General features: G+C 44.5%; 6 protein-coding genes across 8 annotated transcripts; 3 read left to right on the top strand and 3 right to left on the bottom strand.

Annotated features, from left to right (window-relative positions):
* Positions 1–9,991: 9,991 nt before the first annotated feature.
* On the bottom strand, positions 9,992–10,996 carry LOC128347753 (histone H2B 5-like). Its single transcript, XM_053302816.1, has one exon. The coding sequence runs from the start codon at positions 10,582–10,584 to the stop codon at positions 10,081–10,083; it is 504 nt and encodes a 167-aa protein (XP_053158791.1). The 5' UTR covers positions 10,585–10,996; the 3' UTR covers positions 9,992–10,080.
* LOC128347754 (histone H2A type 2-B) lies at positions 10,772–11,320 on the top strand. Its single transcript, XM_053302817.1, has one exon. It carries the CDS (start codon positions 10,867–10,869, stop codon positions 11,254–11,256), a length of 390 nt encoding a protein of 129 aa, XP_053158792.1. The 5' UTR covers positions 10,772–10,866; the 3' UTR covers positions 11,257–11,320.
* A 4,412-nt stretch (positions 11,321–15,732) lies between these two features.
* On the top strand, positions 15,733–19,661 carry LOC128345976 (histone H2A type 2-C-like). Of its 3 annotated transcripts, XM_053298747.1 has the most exons (3): positions 15,733–16,193; positions 16,686–16,730; positions 19,154–19,661. In XM_053298747.1, exons 1-2 carry the CDS (start codon positions 15,812–15,814, stop codon positions 16,694–16,696), a joined length of 393 nt encoding a protein of 130 aa, XP_053154722.1. In that variant the 5' UTR covers positions 15,733–15,811; the 3' UTR covers positions 16,697–16,730; positions 19,154–19,661. The 3 variants fall into 3 exon arrangements, with proteins under 3 accessions (XP_053154722.1, XP_053154720.1, XP_053154721.1); XM_053298745.1 differs by lacking the exon at positions 16,686–16,730 and having other exon boundaries at positions 19,154–19,656; XM_053298746.1 differs by lacking the exon at positions 19,154–19,661 and having other exon boundaries at positions 16,686–16,915.
* Positions 19,662–22,949: 3,288 nt separating this feature from the next.
* LOC128345975 (histone H3) lies at positions 22,950–23,806 on the bottom strand. Its single transcript, XM_053298744.1, has one exon. The coding sequence runs from the start codon at positions 23,413–23,415 to the stop codon at positions 23,005–23,007; it is 411 nt and encodes a 136-aa protein (XP_053154719.1). The 5' UTR covers positions 23,416–23,806; the 3' UTR covers positions 22,950–23,004.
* A 1,064-nt stretch (positions 23,807–24,870) lies between these two features.
* Positions 24,871–25,352, bottom strand: LOC128345977 (histone H2A type 2-C). Its single transcript, XM_053298749.1, has one exon. It carries the CDS (start codon positions 25,308–25,310, stop codon positions 24,921–24,923), a length of 390 nt encoding a protein of 129 aa, XP_053154724.1. The 5' UTR covers positions 25,311–25,352; the 3' UTR covers positions 24,871–24,920.
* A 311-nt stretch (positions 25,353–25,663) lies between these two features.
* LOC128342411 (histone H2B 5) lies at positions 25,664–26,760 on the top strand. Its single transcript, XM_053289678.1, has one exon. The coding sequence runs from the start codon at positions 25,753–25,755 to the stop codon at positions 26,131–26,133; it is 381 nt and encodes a 126-aa protein (XP_053145653.1). The 5' UTR covers positions 25,664–25,752; the 3' UTR covers positions 26,134–26,760.
* Positions 26,761–26,789: the final 29 nt, after the last annotated feature.

Below are 26,789 nucleotides of genomic sequence, written 5' to 3'. Positions count from 1 at the left end.
AAATAGATCTTGGGGAATTTGGAGTGTGGATGGTTTCAAATGTAGCACACTGCCCCCCAGTGGCCAATCCCCTGAAATGGACCACAATAATTCTTTGTCTGGGGTAGGATTTATCCTCTCTAATAAAACGCTTGGTGTCCGTCCGTGGTCGGACACCAAGCATGTGTTCGTGCCTCCCTTGGTGGTTCTGGGCATGCGCAAAGCGCATGCCCAGAACAGGCCAGGGAGCCACGACCGCCAGCACCCGGCGGACATCTTGGATGGCCACAAGCGGCCGCCCTGAAGAAGCCGGAGAAGCGCCGGCGGGGGAAACTGGCCGAGGCGGCGGCAGAGCCGCCGCCTCGCCCAGAGGAGACAGCGACCAAGCTGGGGAGACGGGGGACGGAACGGAGGCCAACGGAGGCCAGCGGGACAGAGCCGACTGTGAAGGGCCCAGGTCAGCCGCGGAGGATGGCAGCGGCGCCTCCAGAGACCGCCCGGCCGGTGATTGAGGGGGGAAGAGGCGGCAGGGGAAGCCTGTCCTCCCTCCGCCCGCTCACCCGCCCTCCCAGCTTTCCAAAATCCCCTTCCCCGCTCCTCCCCCCAATTGATTACGGGCCAAAAGGGCCCATGAGAAGGCCGTCGCCCCCGCCTATCGCCCACCCAGCTGCCCGAGCCCACCTTACCCGCTCCAGCCCGCGATAGTCGGGCGAAGAAAAAAAAATTATTTGCACAGTGGAAGTGAGGAGCTCAGGAACAGAGCTCCTCTCTGTACTAAGCTGCTGCCCAAACTGCCGCTATGGACGAAAGGACGCAACGTCCTTTGCGTCCATAGCGGCAGTTTGGGCAGCAGCATAGCAGAGAGAGGAGCTCTGTTCCTGAGCTCCTCACTTCCACTATGCGAATAATTTTTTTTTTCTTCGCCTGACTGCCGCGGGCTGGAGCGGGTAAGGTGGGCTCGGGCAGCTGGGTGGGCGGGTGGGCGATAGGCGGGGGCGACGGCCTTCTCATGGGCCCTTTTGGCCCGTAATCAATTGGGGGGAGGAGCGCGGAAGGGGATTTTGGAAAGCTGGGAGGGCGGGTGAGTGGGCGGCAGGAGGACAGAGGGAGAAGGGGGAAATGGAAAAAAAACAAACAAACAGAGAGAGAGAGAGACAAAGAAAAAAAAACACTTTAAAAAAACAAAGGCAGGAGAGAAAGCTAGCGCCCGTTATCATAACGGGCTTAAAAATACTAGTTTATTATAAACATTTCTTAGCTACCTAGCAACTCTATATGTGTTCTCAGTTATGAACTTCCTCCTTCAAATGAACTTTTGGGACACAACCTATCTGTACACTGGGGACTCCCTGTAATCACGTAGGATGAGATAAACATCACCATCAATATTCCAAAATTCATGTTAATTTACCATGGAGTTTTTTTTTAAAAAGATTGTGTGCAGTTCACACTCCTCCTCACATATCATATTTCCCTTTCATTCTATTGCAGGCCAGACGAGGGCCGACTCCAGGCTTAAAGGGGCCCTCAGCAAAATGACCCCCACTGGGCTTCCTCCTCCCACCTGGGTGAGCTTCCCTCCCTGTCCAGTGGAGGAGGATGCTCGCTTCTTTCATTCATAGCAGACTGCTGTCAGCTACCATCTGTCATGCCCCCCCACAATGCTGCTTTCTCCCCCAATAATGCTGCTTTTCTCTCCCCACGCCCCCCCCCCCCAATCTTGCACTCTCACAATACATGGGGTATTGTGAGAGAAACGCATAGCAGCCACTGGCTAGGATGATTCTGTGTTTGCTGCTGCTGGCCCATTGAGAATGAAAGAAACCTGTGTCTATCATCAGGGTAAGGTGTGGAAGTCCAATGCTCCCCAGGGGGGCTGGCACATGCCGGCAGTGCCCCTCCCTCTACTGTTGGGCCCTCAGTAGCTGCCAAACAGGGCCTTGTGCTGCGACCAGCTGGAGCAGACCATTCAGCCATTTGGAAATTACATGTCAATCATAGGTATGTGAACAAACTTGAGATTGGTGGACACCTGCAGGAGGGAATGCTGCACAAGTGGTTGTTTTTTCATACAACATGATCCCGCCCCCCTCCGTTCACACATTCATTTCAAGCAGTTACCATCAATGAATTTTGTTGGTAGCAAGAGGTTAACAATGGACAACTTGGGTACCTGGACTGCTAAGGACAGAATGCACATTGGCAGAAGCACATGAACCACTCTGAATTAATAAACATCACAGGAAACTACCATGAAGTTTCCAGGAAAAATATAAGGCGCCGCTTCTAATGTATAAAGCCCTAAAGAACTTAGGCCCAGGGTATTTAAGAGAATGTCTTCTTCACTATGAGCCCCATTGCCTATTGAGATTATTCAGAGAGGTTCGTCTGCATTTGCCACCAGCTCATCTGCTGGCTATGCAGGAATAGGCCTTCTCTGTTGCTGCCCTGAAACTCTGGAATGTGCTCGCCTCCCCATCTCTGAAAACTTTTTAAAAGTCTCTAAAGACACATTTTTTTCACTCAAGCTTTTTAACTAGACCTGTAGTTTTCAATCGTTTTAAGGTTTTCATTTCTGTTTTATTTTGTTTTATGTTGTTGTAAACTGCCCAGCGATGGAAGTTTGGGGTGGCATATAAATATAAAAATACAATACAAAAATACAATACAATACAATGCAATATAAAAATAGCACTCTGTTTTTAGATCAGCCAAATATTATGAGCTAGACAAAGTGCTATTGTGAACCAGGCAATCATGAATGTTGGTGGCTTCAGTAATATTTCCCTAGCCAGTGGGATTTGGACTCTTGCTTTAGCAGTAAGTACAAAAGATTTTCTGTAACAAAAGATGGACAGCTGCATATTAACTGGCTTCCTTTGGATTTACTTAAGTTGGATTGACTTAGGGATGGAGAAATGCAGAAGTCTCACATGCCAGATAATGACCAAAGCAGTGTGGAGGATGTGGAGCTGAGAGGACAGTGAGGAGGGTGGAACAAGATCAAAGGGAGAATGAAGTTTATCCATAGTCCTTATGGCTTGGCAATGTATGTCTTATGTTTCTATCCCACCTTTCTTGCACTATGGAGCTTAAAGTGGCATGCACAGAGGGGTTCCCAAACAGTATCCTATCTAGGCCTTGACTAGATTTTACCCTGATTAGCATCAGCAAAGTAGCCATATCATGAGCGCTCAAACCATGCCTTAGGCAACACCTTTGAAATTTCAGGAGCCCCAAAAGGCTTCTGAATAACATGTCCATGCTTGGAAGCATGGCCTCAGAGCACTGCTTGGTTCCCCATGACCTAGCAACATCAGAAGAAATAATGTAAAACAGTTTTGTTATGTTTTGTTTTGTTTGAGCAACAGAATATTATACAGAATAAAAGAAACCATGCAAAAAATGCTAGATGTATATGAGTTACTAAACCTTTCCTTGAAACAGAATTTGGATTACTTGGGCATAGAAATATTGGTGAGAAATTGTGCACACATTGGTGAGGGCATTGGATTACTCTTGGATTTTATTTCTCTATTCGGAAACATGCAGAACTATGAAAGTTCATATAACGGGTTTCTAGTGGATTGTTTGCAGTTAGCCGTTGAGTTATCGGAAGAGGTTTGCTGTTATGCTACTGTTTGTAAACATTCCTTAGTTGTGAGATGAAAACCACTAAAGCCCATGCTCAAGCTCTAGAAACAGTTTTTCTTAGCCACAATTCTGGATGGGGATGAGACAGTCTCTGTTGCTACCCTCTCAAAGGCTGACTGAAAGAGTAAATATCACAACCATCCATCATCAGGCTTTGAGAAACTCCTACTCCCACCAGCTTTAGCAGGTCTGCCTTTCCACTTGAGTGGCACAACTGGTTACCCTCCAAGCTCAATGCTGCCCACCTGTCATGCATTGTGGTCTGACTTGTGCTTTCTCATGCAGCAAAAACCAAGAAGTTTATCAAGTCCCTGTGGGCCTCCAGACATGACTGGTAAGCTGTTTTTGGCTTGGAGGATCACTAATTGCGCTGGTCTGAACTAAGGTTTATGCTCAGGTAGGAGAAAGACAGCACAATCCATTCTTACAATGAACATCATCACACAAGAGTTTTCTGTGCTGCTCTATCAGTTCCTTCAGCCTGATTTTTGAAGTGCAGACAGTAGCATTTGGATAAAGTACAACATGATGTGACCTGGGGTTTTGCACAGATTTCCCATTCAGGGCACCTATGCTAAGCTTAAAATTCTCCCAGCCAGGTAAGTGTTGCCAGAATTAGGGTTGGGGAGAGGACACCTATGCCTTCAGCAGAAAGAGAAAAAAGAGAAAGACAAAGTAAAAAAATCAATCATTGAAGCCTGTCCTCATTATGGTATCTGTCACAAAGAGATCCATCTCCTGAATTTCTGCTTGCTGTACTGCTTTTAAAAGCATAGGAGCCTTGCCAGAAAAAAGTTGATAACTGAGTTTGCCATGTAAACTAGTGGGAAACACTCTCCACAAAAAGATAGCCCCCATATGTGGCTTGCGACAAATGTCAATGTCCCGTAGGATCTGAATTTCATATGAGCATCTGATTTAAGGACAATTGGACTTTTCTTCCATTTGTACTGGAGTTCTAGCCACTAGGAAGTTTGACTCATGGAAGACTGACCTGCAAGTCATGATATTCTTTGTATATTCATTCTGGGGATCTTGGCAGCAAGGCTGATTGGAAATTCTTATCCTATAAATCCGTGGCTTTATATTTATGTTACTTATGCACATTTACTATTTTATACATATTGTCTACCTTTATGTGCTATAAGAGAGTGTCCATTAAATGTTTTTCTATATATTTCCCCATCCCATGGTTTTTAGAGGTACTGTAAAGTAAAGTGTGCCGTTGAGTCGGTGTCGACTCCTGGCACCCACAGAGCCCTGTGGTTGTCTTTGGTAGAATACAGAAGGGGTTGGCCATTGCCTCCTCCCGCACAGAATGAGATGATGCCTTTTAGCATCTTCCTGTATCACTACTGCCCAATATAGTACCAGTGGGGATTCAAATTGGCAACCTTCTGCTTGTTAGTCAAGTGTTTCCCTGCTACGCCACTCAAGGTGACCAGAGGTACTGTATATTTCCACTATTTATAACTTCAATAGCTTTTGTACCTTCCATGCATACTCTTTGAATACTTAAGTATCCAGGTTATTAGATGGTGGTGGGTTATTTCGGGTTATCTTGTCTGGATCTAATTTCAGCTTAATTTGCCCACCCCCAGCTTATCACTGACCTCAGGCAAAACCTCACAGCTGTCACAGCATCCCTAGCCTAAGGAGAGCTAGAGAGACATCTTGTCCACATGCTGGTGACTGCCAACTGGAAATCTCTGGATGATCTCCCCTGGAGACTTCATGGAGATATATGAAGCAGCACAGGGCGCAGAATAAACCACAGAGGGAGGCCACAGGCCAAGGGGCTGAGCAGGAATCTTCCGGCACCACATTCTCAATTCTCTCCTCTATCTAGGAAGGACCAGAGCCCATGCAAAACCATGCCCCCAAGCCCCATGCTGAGTCCAGGCATCCCAGAAGGTATTGGAAACCACCAAGAGGGCCTGGCAATATGTGCAGCCCCTGACCAGTTCCTGGGTAGGTTGTCCACCAAGGTAATCAAGGCAGTTTTTGTTGCAAAATCAGACTGCAAGACAGACTGAAATGGCTCCTGAATATTTGAATCACCCATAGGGGGCACCATGCGGATTTTGTGCCTCAGGCATCACGTCTGATCTTGGCTGATGGAGTGAGGGGAAAGCTACAGAAAGAAAATAGTACTATCCTTAATAATAAGTTAGGATGGCTCAAGAACCTGTGGCGAGGAGTGACTAGCACAGTCCTTCCCCGTGCAGGGCAGAGGTGCTGCTGAGCAAGGAGCTTTGAAGAGCATGTTCACAAGGAGCCCTGAACTCTGATGCCAAGAGCTGCTCATGGGCTCTGGAACCAGGAAGACCAGCACACCCAGATGACAGGTGTTTTCTGGGAGAATTTAAATGCAAGCCACCTTAAGTGGCACAGCGGGGAAATGCTTGACTAACAAGCAGAAGGTTGCCAGTTCAAATCCCCGCTGGTATGTTTCCCAGAAACACCTATATTGGGCAGCAGTGATATAGGAAAGATGCTGAAAGGCATCATCTCATACTGCACGGGAGGAGGCAATGGCAAAACCCTCCTGTATTCTACCAAAAGAAAACCACAGGGCTCTGTGGGCACCAGGAGTCAAAATTGACTCAACAGCACACTTTACCTTTAGAAGAGAGCAAGAGAGGAGCCCTTGCCATTTGCTTGCTGGGGTCAGGAGAATGAAGCCTTCAGCTTCCCTGGACAGGCAAGCCATCTCCTTTCCTGTGGTCACTGGTGCCAGTACATAGGATGAAGCTGCCCCTCTGATACTTCTGTGCTGCATCTGGCAAATATGAGACACACCAAAATGTGTTCATACAGTTATTTGGCAACTCATTATACCCTCCCCATTGTCAAGACCCTACTTGCCCTAGTTTAGAACTTTGGGATGTCTCCAGGGTCCACCCTGGTTTGCATTTGAATGGGAGACATGTGTGAGCACTGTAAGATATTCCCCTGAAGGGATCTGGGAAGAGTATCTGAGGTTCCAGGTTCTCTACCTGGCAGCATCTCCAAGATAGGACAAGATTTTTTTATTTTATTTTTTTAAAAAGGACAAGATTTTTTATTGAACCAACAAACTACCAAAGCATGAGAGAGACTCCTGCCTGCAACCTTGGAGAAACCGCTGCCAGTCTGTGTAGACAATGCTGAGCTAGATAGACCAATGGTCTGACTTGGTATGAGTCAGCTTCTTATGTTCCTTCTTGACTTTTGTAACTCTGCAAATATATACCCCTGGCTGATACACAATCTGCTCAGGAAAGCCTCCTACTGACAATATTGCCTTCATATTTTAGATTCTATGCCTGCAAACAGGGCCATTGTCATCTTACCTATTGTACAGCCCTGCCCCTAGTTTTTATTTAGGTCCCACCCCATGATAAATATGATCTTGGCTGGATCTGTCTGAACATCACAGATTTTTTTAAATCTTGACCCCTCCCTCTCCTTTTGTTCTTTGTTTAAATAAATACTAATGTTCTAAATAGGTAAAGAAATATAATAATATGTAGGTTTTTTATTGTAATGGTAAAACATTTCTCTTAGGCCGAATATTTAAATAATTAAATACCAAAAGTAAATGTATCACACACATCTGACTTGTTTGTCTTTTAATTCTGAGCTTTGTTATTTTGGTTTTATTGGCTGGCATGATAAGGAAAATCACTCAGAGTAGTCCTGTTGAAAGGAAAAGGACAAGTTAGGCAAGGGGACTACTTTGAGTGATTTTCCTCATGTCAGCCATTGTGACTTTATTGCTGATATTATTGTGACTTTATCTTTTTTTGTTATGTGAGCTTCTTTGTGGTGTCTTTCTTATCTAAAAGGCAGATAAGATACAGACTAAGTCCCACTGAAAACAGGACTTAGATAAGTCAGGTCTCATTTATTTCAGCGGTGCTTAGTCATGATTAACTTAGTCTGGATCCTGCTCAATGTATCAAATTTTAAAATGTATGCCTTGCCAACATGGCTTTAACAAAGAAACACACAGAGCAGCCTACAAAACAAAAACACACAGCCTGCCCCCATCAATGAAGTTCAACATATTAAAACCAAAGCTGAAATGGAGCAGCGTTACCATAAACAAAATCCATAGTAATAGATATTGCAGTGCCTCTTAGATACATGAGGGGGTGAGGAGGAGAAGCCAAAAAAAGACATCTAAAGACCAAAGCCTTATTTACTGGGGGTGGGGAGAGAAAGAATTCAAAGCAGATAATTCTTATTGTTCTCTGTTACTGAAGCAATACCTAAATCATTGAATAACCTGAAAGAAATGCAGATTTCTATCTATTTGTTTGTACCCAAATATTAGATAGTTGTTTTTTTAAAAACACATTGGATAACCAAAAGGTAGCATATTAAAAAATGAAAAACCATCCATCTGGTTTGAGGAATTTACCTCCTGCATATCTGATCAAGATCAGTATAAGCAGAGAAAAGATGATGAAAATAAATAAATGCTGTGATAGGCTGCGCCCCTACAAAGGTGCATACTAGAAGCAAACATCAAAGAACACAGGAACAGTTTCCATGGATCCTTATTTGCCAGTGCAAAGATATGGTTTCAGTACTCCATAGGCAAGTTTGCACTCCTCCCAAGTCTCTTGGGATACCCTCTGGAGAAGGTGGCAGGCAGAACAAATGCAATACTATAGAGAGCACTCCCTCATGGGCTGTCTAATGCATAGATTCTCAGCCTATATGTCAATGAGTAAAGGTAGGGGTGTGTGTACACACACACAAACACACACATATATATCAAACCTTCCCAGACATTAAGGTTTTTTCTAAAGCAGTTTAATGGTTAGTTGTTCTCACTCAGCAGAAAGCTAACGAAAGGGAAATGGAGGAAGACTTATGTCATGATTGCAAATAATGCAAATCTCATAAAAGCAACAACACACACCTTTTCCACTGGGGAAAAAATAGGATGAATATTTTATTATTATTATTAGTAGTAGTAGTATATGAAACAATGTTTACAACATCAATGTATACAGTTTCAAGAAAGACGGATCTGTGCCCCAGGGAACCTACAATATATTTTGACAGGGGGAAGACAATACAGACAGCCTGTCTCTCCTCAAAGCCAAATTAACAGGGGCTCACCACTTTCTTGAATAGATGGAATTCCTTTTCCAGAACCTGAAGCACACAAATGTAAGAGGAAGCCATTAGAGGATCGCGTGGCCTCGCTGTTTTTGCGTGCTTAGGGAGATGGGCAGCACCATCACCCAAGAAGACCCAAAGCGTGGAGATCAAAGAGCCGAGGGAGGGAGAAGAGAAGAGCAGCAATCAGCGTGTACAGTACTGGAAAGCTGCCGCACTATAAGAACAGCTGCTGCAGAGCAAATTTCCATTAATGGTGTATTACTGCAAGCGTTCGCTAGGTGGCAGTGTAGGGAGCTGCATTCAAGGAGGCTGCAAAACGTCGGCACCAAAGGACAAGGAGCGCAGAGTGCAGTTTCTCTCTGGACGTGACTCTCTCCTTCTTAATGCGGACTCCGGGGTTTACTTATACGTGCTGCGTTGTCTACTCTCCTCGCAGCGCAGGTTATTTTGCTAGAGTGTATTGAACGCTAAACTAGTTTCTTTCCCTGGATTACAAGATTCTCTGAAACCCTACCAAGTGACAGCCCTGAGGAAGGATCTCTCCAAATTCCTGTTATGTGCTTTGTGCAAAACGCATCGAGTGCTGAATCGGTGTGGTGTGTAAATCAGGACCTTAAAGCAAGGGCTAGGAGTTGTGCGATGAGTGGATTCGACCGCGTTAACTTTTGCAAGTATTGACTGCGGAGCGGTGACTAAAGAGTTAAACATTTTGAAGACTCTTGTCAGTATCAGTGGGGGAGTTAATCATGTGTAGTTCTCGTCCATTGACAGGGATTGCAGAAGTGTTTGGCAGGATCATATCCTCAGAACGTAATATTTTATTAGTGTTTATTGAAGTGTTCTAATGGGTTATTGCCAGAAATTTTCTTTCCATTGCCGCTTCTTTCATATTAGAACTATTTAAGAGGAGTTAAACGTGGGAACTCAATACTCTCATCCATCGTATTACTAAAAAGTGGATCAATTAATTGCTTGTGTAAAAATCTTTGTTGCTGAATTTCAGAGTCTACGGTTATTGTACACCTAATTGTGCGGGCGTAAATCGATTTATTAAAAGACTCGAGGGGATAAGGGAAAACAGGCAAGACTTACACATGCTACGAGTTGGCTTGTAACACTAAGGGGGAGAGCTTACAATGTAGCAGACAATATGGGAAACTGCATTTAAACACACTATCCCTTTTTTTTTGGAGAGAAAAGTACCGCGACGTGCAAAGTCAACAATGTAACTGGAGAGGTAAGTGACGAACTCTTTTACTGAGGAAGTGGGTGGCTCTTAAAAGAGCCTTTGGGTTCTTGGGTTCCTTACTGATCTGCGTAGCTTCCTTACTTGGAGCTGGTGTACTTGGTGACGGCTTTCGTACCCTCTGACACAGCATGCTTGGCCAGTTCCCCGGGTAGCAAGAGACGCACAGCAGTCTGGATCTCCCGCGAAGTGATGGTCGAGCGCTTGTTGTAGTGAGCCAAGCGCGAAGCTTCCCCAGCAATGCGCTCGAAAATATCATTCACAAAGGAGTTCATGATACTCATCGCCTTGGAAGAAATGCCAGTATCGGGGTGAACCTGTTTCAGGACCTTGTAGACGTAGATGGAGTAACTCTCCTTCCTGCTCTTACGGCGCTTCTTGTCGCCCTTTTTCTGGGTTTTGGTCACTGCTTTCTTAGAGCCCTTCTTAGGAGCGGGAGCAGATTTGGCTGGCTCGGGCATTCTGAAGGAAGGCTGTCTGTTTTCTTCAGTAAAAAGAAAAAAAGAATTGTGAAGAAGGCGAACCCGTCCCAGCCCTGTATTTATACTCTCCCTATGCAAATGAAGAGATCCAAAGTCCAACATTCCTACTGGCTGAAGGCGTTTTTGAGATCATCACTCCTGCGCACGCACATGCAAATAAGAGTACTGTAATCCCCGATTGTCTATTGGGCATAAAGCATAGCTGAGCTCTGGATTGGTCCGTTTCAGAAATTGCACTGCCATTGGGTCTGAAATGCTGGTGACAGACTTGGCCAATGAGGAACCATGCTTCCGCACATGAGGAAGGGATAAAAGGCCTCGGCCCTTCAGTTTTTCTTAATTGCAGTCTTATTTGTGCTTGAGTTGAGCTGAGTCAGTGTCGCCATGTCTGGCCGTGGCAAGCAGGGGGGGAAGGCACGAGCAAAGGCTAAGTCTCGCTCTTCCAGAGCTGGGCTTCAGTTCCCTGTGGGTCGCGTCCACCGTCTCCTTCGCAAAGGGAATTACGCTGAGCGTGTTGGGGCTGGGGCACCCGTTTACCTGGCTGCAGTGCTGGAGTATCTCACAGCTGAAATTTTGGAATTGGCTGGCAACGCTGCCCGGGACAACAAGAAAACTAGAATCATTCCTCGCCATCTCCAGTTGGCTGTTCGTAATGATGAAGAATTAAACAAACTTCTTGGAGGAGTTACTATTGCCCAAGGTGGTGTTCTGCCCAATATCCAAGCTGTGCTACTGCCCAAGAAAACTGAGAGCCACAAGCCCAAAGGCAAATAAGGAAGCTACTCCCCCCCCCAACAAGGCGTCTGCGTAAAACAAAAGGCTCTTTTAAGAGCCACCCATATGCTCAAAAGAAGGGCTGAGAAGCTGAAAAAAATAGATTTTAAAAGTGGGCCAGGGCTTTTGAGTAGTACTGGTCCTGGACTGGTAGCTGAAGTGGACCATTCCATACAGGGTAGAGAAGCCGTCAAAAAAAGAGTACATATACTTGTACCACAACCCTGCAGTGTAGATCAGATGAGGGGCAAATAGGTATCAGGACGTCTAGTAAGTGTACAAACCTGAAGCAGTACTATGAATTAAGAGGAAAAAAGTTAAAATTCATTTTTTTTAAATTCCAACCCTTTGATTTGCCTGGAGAAACAAATACTTATTTCACAGCTCTAGCTTAAGCAAACAATATTAAAAATAGAATTGACTCTTAAGAGGGAGATTTGTACATTGTGTTTATACTACAGCTAAAGCAAGCCATAAGCAAACTCTAAATAGTCCCGATTTGTTCCTCATCATCAAGTTTCTTTACAAAAGCTAAAAATCAGGGTTAAGATTGGACTCATTTTGTTGTAACATCTACTTTTATATCTATTAGGAGCTTGTTATATAGATTTAAATACTCCCCCCTTCCTGAAGTAGCATATTTTTATCTACTTGTTTCATGAATTATACCAAACACTCTACTAAAACAGCAAGTAAATATACCCTTGTTGTTAGAGCTATTTTTTCAGTCTGAAAGGAAATCGAGAATTGTTATCAACACAAACTGACAAATAATGCCGGTAATGCTCTATACACGCTCTCTGCAGTATCTCTGGAAAATAGCCCTTCCCCTTTGATTAAAATCCCATCTTTCACCTTCTTAAACGTCAATCGCTAGTAACGCTTGCTGCCTTCGTTTATATTGTATGATGTCGGGCCAGAAAGAAAACTTCTACGCAAACCGCGGGCGAGGAGGGGAGAGCACCGAGACGCGTCCTCCTACAACGCCATAGGACGGTGCTACCGAGGTTTTTCCAATGAGATGCAGAAGTATTTCAAAACGACCCAATGACAAAACAGTTGCTACTATTTAATTGCGAGAGGGCATTTGGGCGCCTTTCCTTGCTCTTGAGCATCTGTAAAAAGGCAATCTTTGCTTCTAGAATGGAATTTCCCCCCTTTCCACTAAAGTAAACAAGAGGTTATTTGATACGACGAGAGAGCTTCGGATGTCTGTGGGCGAAGAATTACAACGGAATGAACGCATTGGTTTTTACTTCACCATCATCTACCAAGCTGCTATAGATTTCAAACTGAGACAAAAATGCTTTGGTCTCACCTTATTTATCTCAGCAAATATGCTCAAACAAATAAGCTTGGAGAGGGGTTGGGCAGAAATGATGTTTAGTCAGTTGATTCTAAAAATTAGTAAAATAGATTGTGTGACAGAATTCAAATATCTGTGGATTGTAGCCACTGTATAAATCCCTACACTTGAGAGAATTTGCTGGTTATTTTAATTCATTTGTATCCTGCTTTTAACTGAAATTGTTAAAACTTACACAGTTACAATTTAAAAAACACAAGTCCAAAGCAGTTGTATTAATTACAGTACTTTAAAAGAAACCTGATTTAAACCAGGACTAAAAGCTATTTAAATTTAAAAGAGCAGAATTAATAAAAAGCTGTCCCAATATATTTTGCTCTCATTTGGCTGGGGGGACAATATTACCACAGCTGAAACTATGAAAACTAAGATCCTTTCAAAGTGAATATGAAGAAGGGGCCACAGCTCAGTGCCAGCACATGCTGTACATATACAAGGTCCCAGACTGAATCCCTGGTGAATCTAATTAGACAGACCTCACATACTGCACCTCACATATTGTGCGCATGTCCCTCCCTGTGGAATATCCTCAGGGACCTGCCTGAGACTTTATAAAGCTGTTTCTGGTAAAAGTACATAACAGTGGGTTAGATAGTATGACTCCATATAAGACAGCTTTATATGTACCAACACTTACATTTTAAAGTCTACCTAAATATACATAACTCCCTAATCCATTTTAAACTTTCCCCTCTTGAGTTGAAATGCCCATTTTGTCTAAGGCTGTTCCGGTGTCATGTGTGTACAGGTGTTGGTACACACAGGCACATGTTTTTGTGTGAATATCTGTACATGCATTCAAGTGAACCTGAGTAAACCACACCATCTTAAATGCAGGACACAGATAGGTGTTCTACTATACATGCATTGAACATAATGTGTGAATAACTACATTCATATGGTGTACACTGATTGTGAGTTGAATGTAATGTGTGAATAGGGCTTTTCTGAAACATCAAGCTAAACGAAATGAGTGAGAGAACAGAATCTGAGATGCAAGCCTGTAAAAGACTGGATCTACCCCAAACTGTTGAATTAATGGTTATTAACAAATAGCAAATACATTACTAAGATAAAAACAATTCATAAAAAATAGCAATTATTTCAGCAAAGTCAAATGAAATAGGAGGTTCATCTGATATTTCAAATGCAACCATAAAAATGTCAAAAATAAACTTACTTGGATCAAGACCTTAGGCTTAGTGGACATGAACACAAGATTACATATTGCACTGATGAATCCAGGAAAATACCAGCTATAACAAAATAGGGTGCTTTCAAACAAACATATTTCTCCTGGGGTATTTCTCAGATACCTACCCAGTGATTGATCTTTTGCCTGGTTCAGACACTGGTTCAACCAGCGGTTTTCTTGCATGGTCTACCACAGACAGAAAAGATTGTGCTTGGTTGGTGTTCCATGTCAAATTCTGATTCATGTGAATCTCCTCACCCTTGTGAGTAGGTACCTCCCTATGAGATATCCACTTCACATTAATTATAGGAAGGACACGCACCACCCATTGAAACAGATGAGCACCCCCTACACAGTCTGTATGAAGTGGCTTTAAAACGAAGCAGCCTGTTGGTCTATCTAGCCAGCCAGTGTGGTCCCTGACAGTGAGTGGCTCTTCAAAGTCTTGGGCTGAGGTTTTTCCAGGTGTTGTTCCTTTTAATGAGAGATGCCAGAGATTGAACTTGGGATCTGCTGCCTGAAAAACGTGTGTTCTACTGAGCTATATAGCCTTTTTGTTTAAAATGTGTGCTCTGCTACTGAGCAATAGTTTCACTGTTTAAAGGATAGAAAAATATACTGAGAAGTCAACCCATGTTGTGGTGCTCGGGATACAACCCTTATTCAAGTGATGTGGACTGAATTCTTACCACACTGGGTAAAATGGGGATTAGTTTCAATTGTGCTCAGGCATGTGGGGTGGGAGCAGGGGTGTAGCAAGGATGGAGTGAGCCCAGAGACAAGATTTTAAAATGCCTGCCCCCCTCACTGAAGCTCAGCTCATGAAGTAAAGAAATCTTAAATGAGGCTGAATAGTGGCAACAAAAAGCATAGTAAAATTATACACACACACACACCTATGTGCCACAATAGAACATCATCCTAAATTATTTTTTTAAAGGTTTTGTAAATTGTGGACGATGAAAGTCATGTAATGGTACTAGAGAAAGACATGCTGTTCTGGTAGCTCCAGGTCTTAACGCTCACATCAGTTTCGGAGGATGAATACAACTGAAGGAAGCCCAGGCGGGTGCGCGGCTGGGGGAGTCAGTCATGTGACCTGCCTCTGAGGGGCCCCCCAAGGCAGTGGGCCCCCAGACAACTGTTCCCCCTTACCCTAGTATAGTTATGCTCCTGGGTGGGAGGAATCACCACCCGAAAGTGTTTCACACTCAAGGGTAGCTCCAGGGGTGGGGGAAGCATCCCCTCTGAAAAGTAATTGCCCCCCACCTGTTTCAGAAAGCTAACATGGGGGATACTTCCCACCCAAGAAATGCATTTTGCCCCTTCTGTGCCCCTCTCAGTCTCCCCCAACCCCACTACTCTTCACAAAGCTCTGTGTGTGTGTGTGTGTGTGTGTGTGTGTGTGTACATACAACATAGCCCACAGGTAAAGCCCCCTCTAGCACTACAGTTCTATGGTTCCTGGAGACTACAGTTAAGCAGAAGCTGTGGATTTAAAACTCCACCATATAGACGGTTTTTAAAAAGTTATATCTTATAAGGCAGGACAAGGAACAACAAGATTTAGTTGTAATCAATTCAAAGACTGAGACCAACTAACTGCAAGGGAGGCTACCTTCCCTTCCCCCCACTCACTAGCGTCCATCCACTAGGACTTAACGCGGAAACACGCATCCTCCGCATCAGCCCAAGAACTGGGGGCGTCAACTTACAGGCTTTAAGTGCTTCCGGCCATCCCCGCCGTAGCGCGCGCGCATGCAAATTACAGGACTTGTAATAGACCCATCCCTATTGGATAAGAGATACAGCTTCTCCCCGGGTTGGTGAGGCTCCGAAGCCTATGTTTTCATTGGTTACGGGACCGTGACGCCACAATCAACCAATCAGAAGTGTCGGTTCCAAGCACTAGGAAGGCATAAAACCCCCCGTGAGCTTTAGATTTCTTATTTTTCGTTTGCTCTTTTCTAAGAAAGTAAGTTGTGGTAACTAAAATGTCTGGTCGCGGCAAGCAAGGAGGCAAGGCAAGAGCGAAGGCCAAGTCCCGCTCTTCTCGCGCTGGGCTGCAGTTCCCCGTCGGCCGCGTCCACCGTCTGCTCCGCAAAGGCAACTACGCCGAGCGCGTGGGGGCCGGCGCCCCAGTCTACCTGGCTGCTGTGCTCGAATACCTGACGGCTGAGATCCTGGAGCTGGCGGGCAACGCCGCTCGCGACAACAAGAAGACCAGGATCATCCCCCGCCACTTGCAGCTGGCCATCCGCAACGACGAAGAGCTCAACAAACTCCTGGGCAAAGTCACCATCGCTCAGGGCGGCGTCTTGCCCAACATCCAGGCGGTCCTCTTGCCCAAAAAGACCGAAAGCCACAAAGCCAAAGGCAAGTGAAGTGGCCCTTCCCTTGCCAAACCCGACCAAAAGGCTCTTTTAAGAGCCACCCACAATTTCACGCAGAGAGCTGGCGATCTCGGATTGCTGCTGCCTTGAGAAAATCGAATCGCAATGTAGTGAGCGCAACATCGATACTCTTGTTAGAGAACGAGCACTTTAATATAGCTCATTTTATCGTTTTAGCTGTGTCAATGGGCAGTTGTATGTATCTTGTGTAGATCTGCTTTAACTTGGGTTGGGGGAAGGCGCATTGTAACAAGTATCGTGTACTGTTGGTAACATGGACAGGTGTAGGTTACCTTGTATCAAGATCGGGTGATCGATAACTCGCTAACATACCTAGCTAGTTACATTCACAACTTGTCGAAACTACTCTTTTCCTTCAGCTTTGATAAACGAAATAATATACTATATAGTGAAACTCTGAGGCTGCAATACCATGCATACTTAACATCCATTCATGTTACCTCTTCACCCGCAGGACTACTGTGACTGTAAAAGCTGCAGGAAGGCAGGCGTTCAACAGGTGCATAATGTTGCAATAGCCCATCCGTAGGACAATATTTCTGCTTTTATCCGGGCAGCACCACTTTGAGTACTCTTACTTTAAAAAACAAAATTACTGTAGGGAAATCATCACACCATAATTTACTTCAATAGATTACAGCTCCGCCCTAGCTGTGAGTCATGCACTTAAGTACTTACCAAAGGAATGGAGTTACCCCTGTAAGTCAAAGCCATCAGTAGGGCCTTTTGGAAACAAGTGTAGGAGGAGGAAAGAAAGATTAGTTTTCCCATCCTGCAGAAGGAAACTAAGGTGCTGCTGAAAACTAGCCTAGAGCATAGGTTTTCAAACTTGGATCCCCAGATGTTGGACTACAACTCCCATCATCCCCACCCACAATTACCAGAAAGTCCATTGTGGCCGGAGATGATGGGAGTTGTGGTTTTGCAACATCTGTATACCCAGAGGCGTATCTAGGGAAAATAGAGCCTAGGGCAAGCACTGAAATTGTTCCCCCTGTCGAAACATCTGACACCCATCTTTCAGATAACTTTACCATAATAGCAGCTCAAAAATACAAGTCAAGCTCGTTAATCTTTTAATATTTCAAAAACTAGCAGGACGTAGCCAGATCAAAAAATGCTGGAAAACGACAATTTTCAGTATGCTGGGGCTCATGAAATACCCAATACTATGTGGAGGTATACTTGGAAAACTAAACAGAAGTGCCTGTCTAATTGTCTACTATGCATTGTAGCATCACTATTACATAAGTTTTAAAAATAAATGGAGAATTTGACTTTTCCCAGATACTCTGAAAATAATCAAAGGATATGCAGAGATTCTAATATTTCAGAAAGACAGTTAAAATGAGAGAAAGAGAGCAAGAAACTCCCAGTGGGCAAAGACAAACTCACCATTAATAGCCATATTATTAAGACATCACATTTAACTCACTTCACAAGAAGCAAAGCAAGAGCAAATGAATACAATCCTAGCTAATAATCTTCATCTCAGTATTCACAAGGCCTGATTCTCTGTACATAGTGCCAAACTGAATGTGTACAATGACTTATATTATATTATTTTTTATTAAAAAATTACCTGTAGCCCCTTCGAGGGGCTTCCTAAAGGCTGTGGGGTGGGGGTCTGCAAAGGTTCTCCCCCCGCTGGCCTCTAGGGCCTCGCAGGGACTATTTGAGCATGTGCAGTGGCCATTTTTTTTAAAAGGCCGCTGGAAACAAAATGGCCACCGTGCGTGCTCAAATGGCCTCTGCAAGGCCTGGCATGGCCTAGGGCCTCACAGAGGCCATTTGAGCATGCGCAGTGGCCATTTTGTTTTTGGTTGCCATTTTTTAATTTAAAGAAATGGTGCCCCCCCTCAAGTGGTGCCTGGGGCACGTGCCCTGCCTGCCCTACCCTAGATATGCCCCTGTGTATACCTAAGCTAGAGAACCCCTGGTCTATAAAGAGACCTTAATTTAAGTTTACTTAAAAGTAGATTTAAAAAGGGGGATGTCTGGGCTGCTGGTCTGATCTGGTATAACAGCCAGTTTGAGTCAAATGTTCCTGTAAATGGCCACTGATGGGTGCGGCCTAGAAATTGTACCAGTGGCACCCGCTGCAGAGTGGTCTGTGCCAGCTCAAGAGTTCAGTGTGTTCATATCTGTGCTCAATGAGCTTTACAGACTGTGCCCAAATTGTCCCATGTGAAAGAAATGAAGTTACACAACATTAATCAGGTGAGCTGATCCTTCAAGAAACTGTTCTCCAGAAAAAAGAATGGACTGAGCCAAGCCAGCCCCCACAAAAGTAAAACCAACCATTTGAAAACTACTGCTTGTGTATTCCAGGTCTTCCATGATGAACAATTAGGGTATACAAGGAGGAAGGGAGCCCACACTTTTCATTAGCGGGGTAGAAGATGTGTTGGTGCAACTCATGCAGCGGTGAGAAAAGTGGTGCCAGCTGAAATGCCCTCTTCTGTGTAGTTGCTGGAGGTTCAGCTACTGCCTTTTCCTTGGCATCTGGCTATTTTAGTCTTATCTGCTCCTGTGGCCATTGGAATCTGCTGCGTGGCACCTCTCAGCCTCCCTGGAGCATCTGATTTGCTGCCCTTTTTCTAAGTAGTAAATGCAGAAGTGCAAAGGGAGCTGGGGGACAACTCTACCTTTTTGGCTCTAAAAACTTGGGCATGATTCAGCCAAATTTACACAAAAGCAAGAGAACCATTGACATCAGTTGGGACTTGTTTTAAATATTCCTTATTGATGTGAATGCGACTAAAACGTGCTTAGCTTTGGCTGGATTGTGTCCTTTATGTAATCTCACTTGCTTCACTAGTTAAAATCTGGGGCAACTTGAATTTAAATCTCAAATCAACTGTAAAACTCAGTGGGTGACTTTGGGCCAGTCACCATCTCTCTGCTGGCTGTATTTTGCAGGGTGGTTCTGAAGACATACAGGGGCAGAAGAGACCACACGTGGTACCCGGAACTCCTTGGAAGAAGAACGGGATTAAAAATATATAGAAAGTCATACCAATTTGTTTGCAAGGTGAATGGTCCTATTTCGAAGGGTAACAACAAAATAGGGTGATACTTGACAGCACCCAAGTGGTTCTGAATATTGAGATAAAACAGCTCAATCCCCCCCTAAACTGGAGTGGTTTTGTCCTGAGCAGATGGAGGAGAGCTGGTCTTGCAGTAGTGGGCATGAATTGTCCCCTTTGCTAAGCAAAGTCTGTCATGGTTTGTATTTGGATGGGTGACTATCTATTGTAAGATATTCCCCTTTGGGGATAGGGTCATAGTTCGGTGGTAGAACATCTGCTTACATGCAGAAGGTCCCAGGTTCAATCCTGGCATTTGCTAGGCAGGACTGGGAGAGACTCCTGTCTGAAACCATGGAGAGCCACTGCCAGTCAATGCAGATCGCACTGAGCTAAATGGACCACAGGTCTGACTCAGTAAAACGCAGATTCCTGAGGCCATACATGAACTCGCCCAAGTTCTAGAGTTACTCACCCCTTGGTGTGCTTAGGATTCCATAAGGATTATTCCTCACATTTTCATTTGTGCTAGGACGAACAATCAACTTTTAGATGGCATTCACATTAGTAAATCACTACTGTGCTAGAGTGTATTTCAAGTGCCCATAGCACATCACATGAGTTTTCAGTAATCCAAGCCTGCATAACTTACCTGTGGAATCAACACACTTCTGGCTTCAGAATTATGCTAGTAAACCGAGGTTAACAGTTTTCTTTACAAAATACATAAGATATTTTTTCTCACATCTGAAATTGTTACTCAGCGAGGAGGCTGAAAGCAGAAGAGCTATGGTGTGTGTTTACACACTAAGGCAAAATTATTTTGAAAGGACACCCCCAATGTCTTCCCTTTGATGGCAAAAAGGTATAGTGATTTACTAGGGATAGCTGAATTCATCTACCCCTAGTAAATTACTGAGTTCCAATCCCCATTCAGCCATGGAACTGACTGGGTGACTCTGGGCCAGTGCCATAGCTCTCAGCCTAAGCCACCTCCTAGGTTTGTTGTGAGGACAAACATTATCGTGTATGCTGCTCTGGGCTCCTTGGAGGAAGAACGGGATATAAGTGTAATAAATTAAATAAATTCCAGATAGACTCAAGAAGCTGGAATCTGCTGGGTTCTATCATTTTATTTCAAAACAAATATTGATCTCCTGGTTTGCGATTATTCAGTTGCTGATGAATCTTGTGTTGAAAAGAGGATATCTCCACTGGGATATATTTTCCCTCCATTAGCTTGCTAGTTCGCTACATGGAAGAGAAAAAAGCAGTTCATAGGGGGAAGAGGCCATTTCCAAGCCTCCCTGTGGATTTCCGGCAGAGATCAGCTCCTCCAACCCAGTTGTGAACATATGTTGAAGCTGATGGCGCTATTTACTGATTATGTACTGTTTCTCCTGCTGCTGGGGCTGCATCTAGAAAGAAATCTAGAGATGCAGCCAGAATCCTTCAAGGCCATTGTTGCCTACTAAAGTGGCAGTTGCTTTTAAGAACCACAGCAGCTTATTACCCTCAAGGCAGCTTTGGCAGTGGCAAGCTGCTAATTAAGCAGAGAGGAAGAACAGCTGCTCTCAAGCTGAAGCCAAGGAACCTAGCAGCACGCAAAGGCCCCTTGAGTGCTGACCACAAACACTGGAGCCTCTGGAGTTTGCCCATAGTTTAGCCACAGAGAAAAAGGATCTAAAAAGCAAAGAATCTCCAGTTTAAGGGGCATTTTGAGAGCCAGTGTGGTGTAGTGGTTAGAGTGCTGGACTAGGACTGGGGAGACCCGAGTTCAAATCCTCATTCAGCCATGATACTAGCTGGGTGACTCTGGGCCAGTCACTTCTCTCTCAGCCTAACCTACTTCACAGGGTTGTTGTTGTGAGGAGAAACCTAAGTATGTAGTACACCGCTCTGGGCTCCTTGGAGGAAGAGCGGGATATAAATGTAAAATAAATAAATTAAAAAACTTTTTAAAAGGGTTATGCTTATGCATGGTGGAGATGTCTCCTGTCTACATCCTGTTTCCAAAAGAGCTGGAAATGTTATCCTTAGAAATAGAGAACTCTTCTCCCTGCTAGAATGAACTGACATGACAAGTATTCCTGGCCATGAATTCGCTAGGAGACTGCACAGACAGGCACACACATTCTAACTTGTTTGTCCTCTAAGGGTGGCTTGGCTTGCATGGTGTGTGTGTGTGTATTAGCCTATGTTCTCCACATCCTTGTGAGGCAAGCTAGGCTGAGAGATGGACAAAGGCACAGGCATCTCATTTTCTAAGAAGCAGGTGTATCTAAGAATAAGCATAAGCAAACTCAGTACATTCCTGTGTTTCAATTGAGAAGTCAGTCACACAGAGTTACTATTAATATGTACTATATGCTACTTAAAGGTAATTCTCAAAGTGGCTTACAAAGAAAAACAAGATGGTTCCCTGTCCCCAAAGGACTAGTTCTGTAGGATGTGTGCTTCTGGGCGAATGCTTTTCTTAAGTGTAAAGGCCACGTCTGCTTGATCAAATAATGCATCGAGTTCAATGATACAGCTGCTCCTGGACAGCTCTCAAGCACAGCCATCTCATGTTGCTCAACTCCAGCTTCTACTAATCAGAACTAGGTAGTAAGTATGGGCCTGCAACAAAATGTTGCAATACATTCCTGGGGGCATTTATTATCTGAGCCTGTGGTGAGCATGGCGGCGGCGGCAGCGGGGAGTTAACAACAAAGACAGGTGTAATTGCTCTAACTTGTGTCTTACTTCGCAGGCAACTTCTTCTGGTGCTCACTCAGTCCCAGCTCCTTTTCAAAGCCCTTCCTCCTCAGAAACACAAAGCTGTCAAATGGGTGGTGAGAAAACAACTTTTAGACACCCTTCCCACTCAGAAGTAGACAGAGGCACTCTTACTCTTGGATTTCTAGGCATAAGTCCAGGGCCTCCACACCAGCATGTTCTCTAATTTTTTTTTTATGTGTGCAGAATGAGTTTTGTTCTGCGTGGCAGTATCAAGGCGGTGCGTGTGCATTCAGGATGGGGCCTTCCTGATTTAACTGGAGCAGGATCTAAAATTAACTGAGTGGCCATTTAAAAACTTGTAGGCATGCGCACACGTTAGAGATAACACAGCTCCACACCCCCTGGGGACCCCCAAATCTTCTAGTCTGTCCCGGATGGTGTTGCTGTGCTGCTGGCCGAGTATGATTTCTGCTTTAGACAGGGTGGGGAGTAGGGAAAGAAATAAGTGGGATGGGAATATGTTAAGTTGCGTGTTGAAATGTTTCTGCTAACACATTTGCATAAATAGACAGTTTATTTTATTAAGGTATTGTGATTGTTTTCAGGGAATATTCTTCAAGTAGAGATATCTCCTGCTCTTGTTCAACCCCTTCTTCCTGCCCACTCACCAGTTTTGTTAGGTTTGCCTACTTTCTTGTCAGTTAAACTGCATTGCTGAGCTCAGGAATATTCTATCCCATTGACCAATGTGGAGCGTTTTGGAATTAAGAAGTCCAGCTAGCAAAGGACTTGCTGCTCCCACATCTTCAACATGTTAACAGAAAACAGTGCTTAGCACAGAATACTCTAACCCCATTAGATTTAGCAGAAAACACTGATATACTTATACATGAAGTCTCAACTGCTATGCATTCAAGCTTTATGGAGAAATTAGAAAGTAACAAGCCGCTCCTTTTTTGAGTTATGTGGGTGGCCCTTAAAAGAGCCTTTGGGTTGCTTTGAACAGCACTGGTGGGAAGGAAATTAAGCCCTCTCCCCCCGAATACGGCGTGCCAGTTGGATGTCTTTGGGCATGATGGTGACTCTCTTCGCATGAATAGCACACAGATTGGTATCTTCAAAGAGGCCCACCAGGTAAGCCTCGCTAGCTTCCTGCAAAGCCATGACAGCGGAGCTCTGGAAGCGCAGATCAGTCTTGAAATCCTGAGCAATTTCTCTTACCAGACGCTGGAAAGGGAGCTTGCGAATAAGAAGCTCAGTCGATTTCTGATAGCGGCGGATCTCCCGCAGGGCTACGGTACCAGGGCGGTAGCGGTGAGGCTTCTTCACGCCACCCGTGGCAGGGGCGCTTTTCCGAGCAGCCTTGGTAGCCAGCTGCTTGCGAGGAGCTTTTCCTCCAGTGGACTTACGAGCGGTCTGCTTGGTACGAGCCATACTGTTTTCTCACGCAGTACGCCAAGAACGCACACAAGATTCTCAGAACGCAGACCGAACAGTGTGAAGAAAGCCCCTTGGCGGCAGCATTTATAGGAAAAGCCTCCGCTCCTGATTGGCCGAGAACCTCAACGGTTTCAAAGTTTGAATTTCCCGGGGTTGACGGGGATTGGCCGCAAGCATTTTTCAATTTCCAGAGGGGTAGCTAGTACCTTAAACCCTAACAAATGTATTTCAGTGTGAATTTCCACGGATTATAGTTCACCGCGCATTTACTTTGTCTGATATGAACTCAAACAAGGGTACATGTTTTAGAGTCCCTGAGAGCTTCTCCTTCCTTATCTTCGGGAAGTGGAATTGAGGGTCAGTATTCATTAATCCGGTGGGGAAAATTGTCCCTGAGATTATTCCTCATATTTCATTTTTGCTCGAATACAGAATAAAAATGATTTTGCTTTCATGTTAGTGACCCATTTCATAGTGGACTACGTATATTTAAGACACAGCGTTAAATTCTGGCCCTTCGGGACCCCCCCCAAAAAAAACTTGTATTGTTCAAACCAAAAGCAGAATTAAATATCTATTTGCAGAACACGTGTGTATAAACTGTGCGTAACCAGAATGCAAAAGAACTTAGTTTTGGTCCAAAAGTGGAAGTATTTAAGAAAATGTTACTTTTGGGCGTCAATACGTCTTTAAAAAACAAAAACCCCCACCAACTTAGTGATCTGGAAGCTCAAGAGCAACTTCTTTGCTCCTTAAGCAACATGAACTCCTATGCATGTTTACACGGAAGTAAGTGCCACTACATTCAATGGAACTAATCAAGTTGCTAAGCAGTAATTATCGCGAAAACTTTTTATCGGGGCATGAGCCCGAGGGAAGACTGTTTCTCTACCTCAGCAGCTGTGCGTGAACGGTGAAGTTTACGGCTCGGCGCTGAAGAGAGAAGACTGACTTGTAGAGTAATAGAAAAAGGAGAAAAAGTTGTAGGCAAGAAAGCCGCTCGGAAATTCCGCGCTACGCAGTGATTGGTCGAGTCTGTTCGTCAGGGGACCAATGCTCATTCACAATATCTCTTGCGCACTTTTGTGTAACACAGATCTCTTCCTCAAGCTGAACTTTGAAGAGCGGGAGAAAATAGGTGTGAGCACCCGAGGGAGCTTTGTCAGTGGTTATGAAATAGAGGGAAATGGGCGAATACAGTACACCATCCCCTACAACCAAGTGTATTCATGACTCGGTATTTTTACGCTGAAAAACTCGGGAACATGGTGGCTCAACCAAGGCTACGTAAGCAGTTCCCTATACAGGAACTGCAAATAACTTCAAATGTACTAGAACTAGTTAGGTAGGAAGTCGCGTTTTTTTGCTGTTATCACTTGCTGCCTCTAAAGAAAGTATTCGTTCATATATTCTTTGTGTAGATTCGCAGCTCTTTACGTGAAATTGTGGGTGGCTCTTAAAAGAGCCTTTTGGTCGGGTTTGGCAAGGGAAGGGCCACTTCACTTGCCTTTGGCTTTGTGGCTTTCGGTCTTTTTGGGCAAGAGGACCGCCTGGATGTTGGGCAAGACGCCGCCCTGAGCGATGGTGACTTTGCCCAGGAGTTTGTTGAGCTCTTCGTCGTTGCGGATGGCCAGCTGCAAGTGGCGGGGGATGATCCTGGTCTTCTTGTTGTCGCGAGCGGCGTTGCCCGCCAGCTCCAGGATCTCAGCCGTCAGGTATTCGAGCACAGCAGCCAGGTAGACTGGGGCGCCGGCCCCCACGCGCTCGGCGTAGTTGCCTTTGCGGAGCAGACGGTGGACGCGGCCGACGGGGAACTGCAGCCCAGCGCGAGAAGAGCGGGACTTGGCCTTCGCTCTTGCCTTGCCTCCTTGCTTGCCGCGACCAGACATTTTGCTGCTAAAAATCCGAGCACACTACCTTCTAACACAAAAGCAAAGCTGAGAATGATTAAGAACAAATGAAGTGGGGGGTTTTTTATACTTTCCGAATGCCTTGAAAATATCGTTACTGATTGGTCGAGTAGCCGTCAGACATTCTCAACCAATGGTAGAGTAGATGTCTTCCTTTCACCAACCAGAGATATAGAAGCTATTTTCATCCAATAGAAAGAGAGGATAGTAGAATCCTATGATTTGCATGTGCGCGCGCAGCGGAGATGATATCAGGAGGCACTGGAACCAATAGGAAAGTTGGAGTTTAGCTACCCTCATTTGCATAAAGGGCCTTTAAATAGCAGGTAAGCGGACGGATGGTCACTCTGGTTTTGTTCCTGGAGAAGATCGTGTTGTTCTTTCGTTTCTGATTAGAGCGTGAAGACTATCCGTTCTTAGAATGCCTGAGCCTGCCAAGTCTGCTCCTGCGCCCAAGAAGGGATCTAAGAAAGCCGTCACCAAAACCCAGAAAAAGGGCGATAAGAAGCGCCGTAAGAGCAGGAAGGAGAGTTACTCTATCTACGTGTACAAGGTTCTGAAGCAAGTTCATCCCGATACCGGTATCTCTTCGAAGGCAATGGGTATCATGAATTCTTTCGTGAATGACATCTTTGAGCGTATTGCTGGGGAGGCTTCCCGCTTGGCTCACTACAACAAGCGCTCGACCATCACTTCGCGGGAGATCCAGACTGCTGTGCGTCTCTTGCTACCCGGGGAACTAGCCAAACATGCTGTATCGGAGGGTACAAAGGCTGTCACCAAATACACCAGTTCCAAGTGAGCAGATTGCTGCTTGGTGAAGAAACCCAAAGGCTCTTTTAAGAGCCACCCACTTTCTCATAAAAGAGCATTTCTCACTACGTGTTGAGGTTCTAACAAATTGTATTAGCTATCAAGTGATATAAATTGCAAACTTTATTTTTAAAGTTATATTTATTTATATCTGATTTTTTCTGAGTAAAAAGCTTTGGTTTCAATACTTGCTGCTTCTTTTGTAAAACAGGGTTGTGCTAAAAGCAATTTTGTTTTTCAAACTTGTCTGTTAAGCACAATGAGATACTGTACTTTGAGAGCGTCCCTGGATGAAGACCAGTAAAGAGACTAATTTGTTTTGTTAAATTTATATACTGCCTTCCATTAAAAACAATCCTAAGGCGGTTGCAGCAATGAAATACTGCAAAAGTTTTTGGTGAAGAGTGCAATGAGTCAGTTACAGTTGTTATTGTAACACAGTTATACAGAAGTCCTAGCTAGGCTTGCAGACCTTACTGCTTCTCAGTTACAGCTTGTAGAACAGGTTCAGGGATTGTCTGTTACTGAAGTCAAACTTTTTATGTTTTGTACTAATCAATCTTATTTGGTATAGTCTTGTAGCTAAGACATTCATAAACACATTCTCACACTTGGATTGTTCTGATGTTGACTAAATGTTTTGTC

Source organism: Hemicordylus capensis, chromosome 2 (assembly GCF_027244095.1).
Source record: "Hemicordylus capensis ecotype Gifberg chromosome 2, rHemCap1.1.pri, whole genome shotgun sequence".
NCBI classification, from domain to species: domain Eukaryota; kingdom Metazoa; phylum Chordata; class Lepidosauria; order Squamata; family Cordylidae; genus Hemicordylus; species Hemicordylus capensis.
This window is presented reverse-complemented; position numbering and strand designations above follow the sequence as displayed.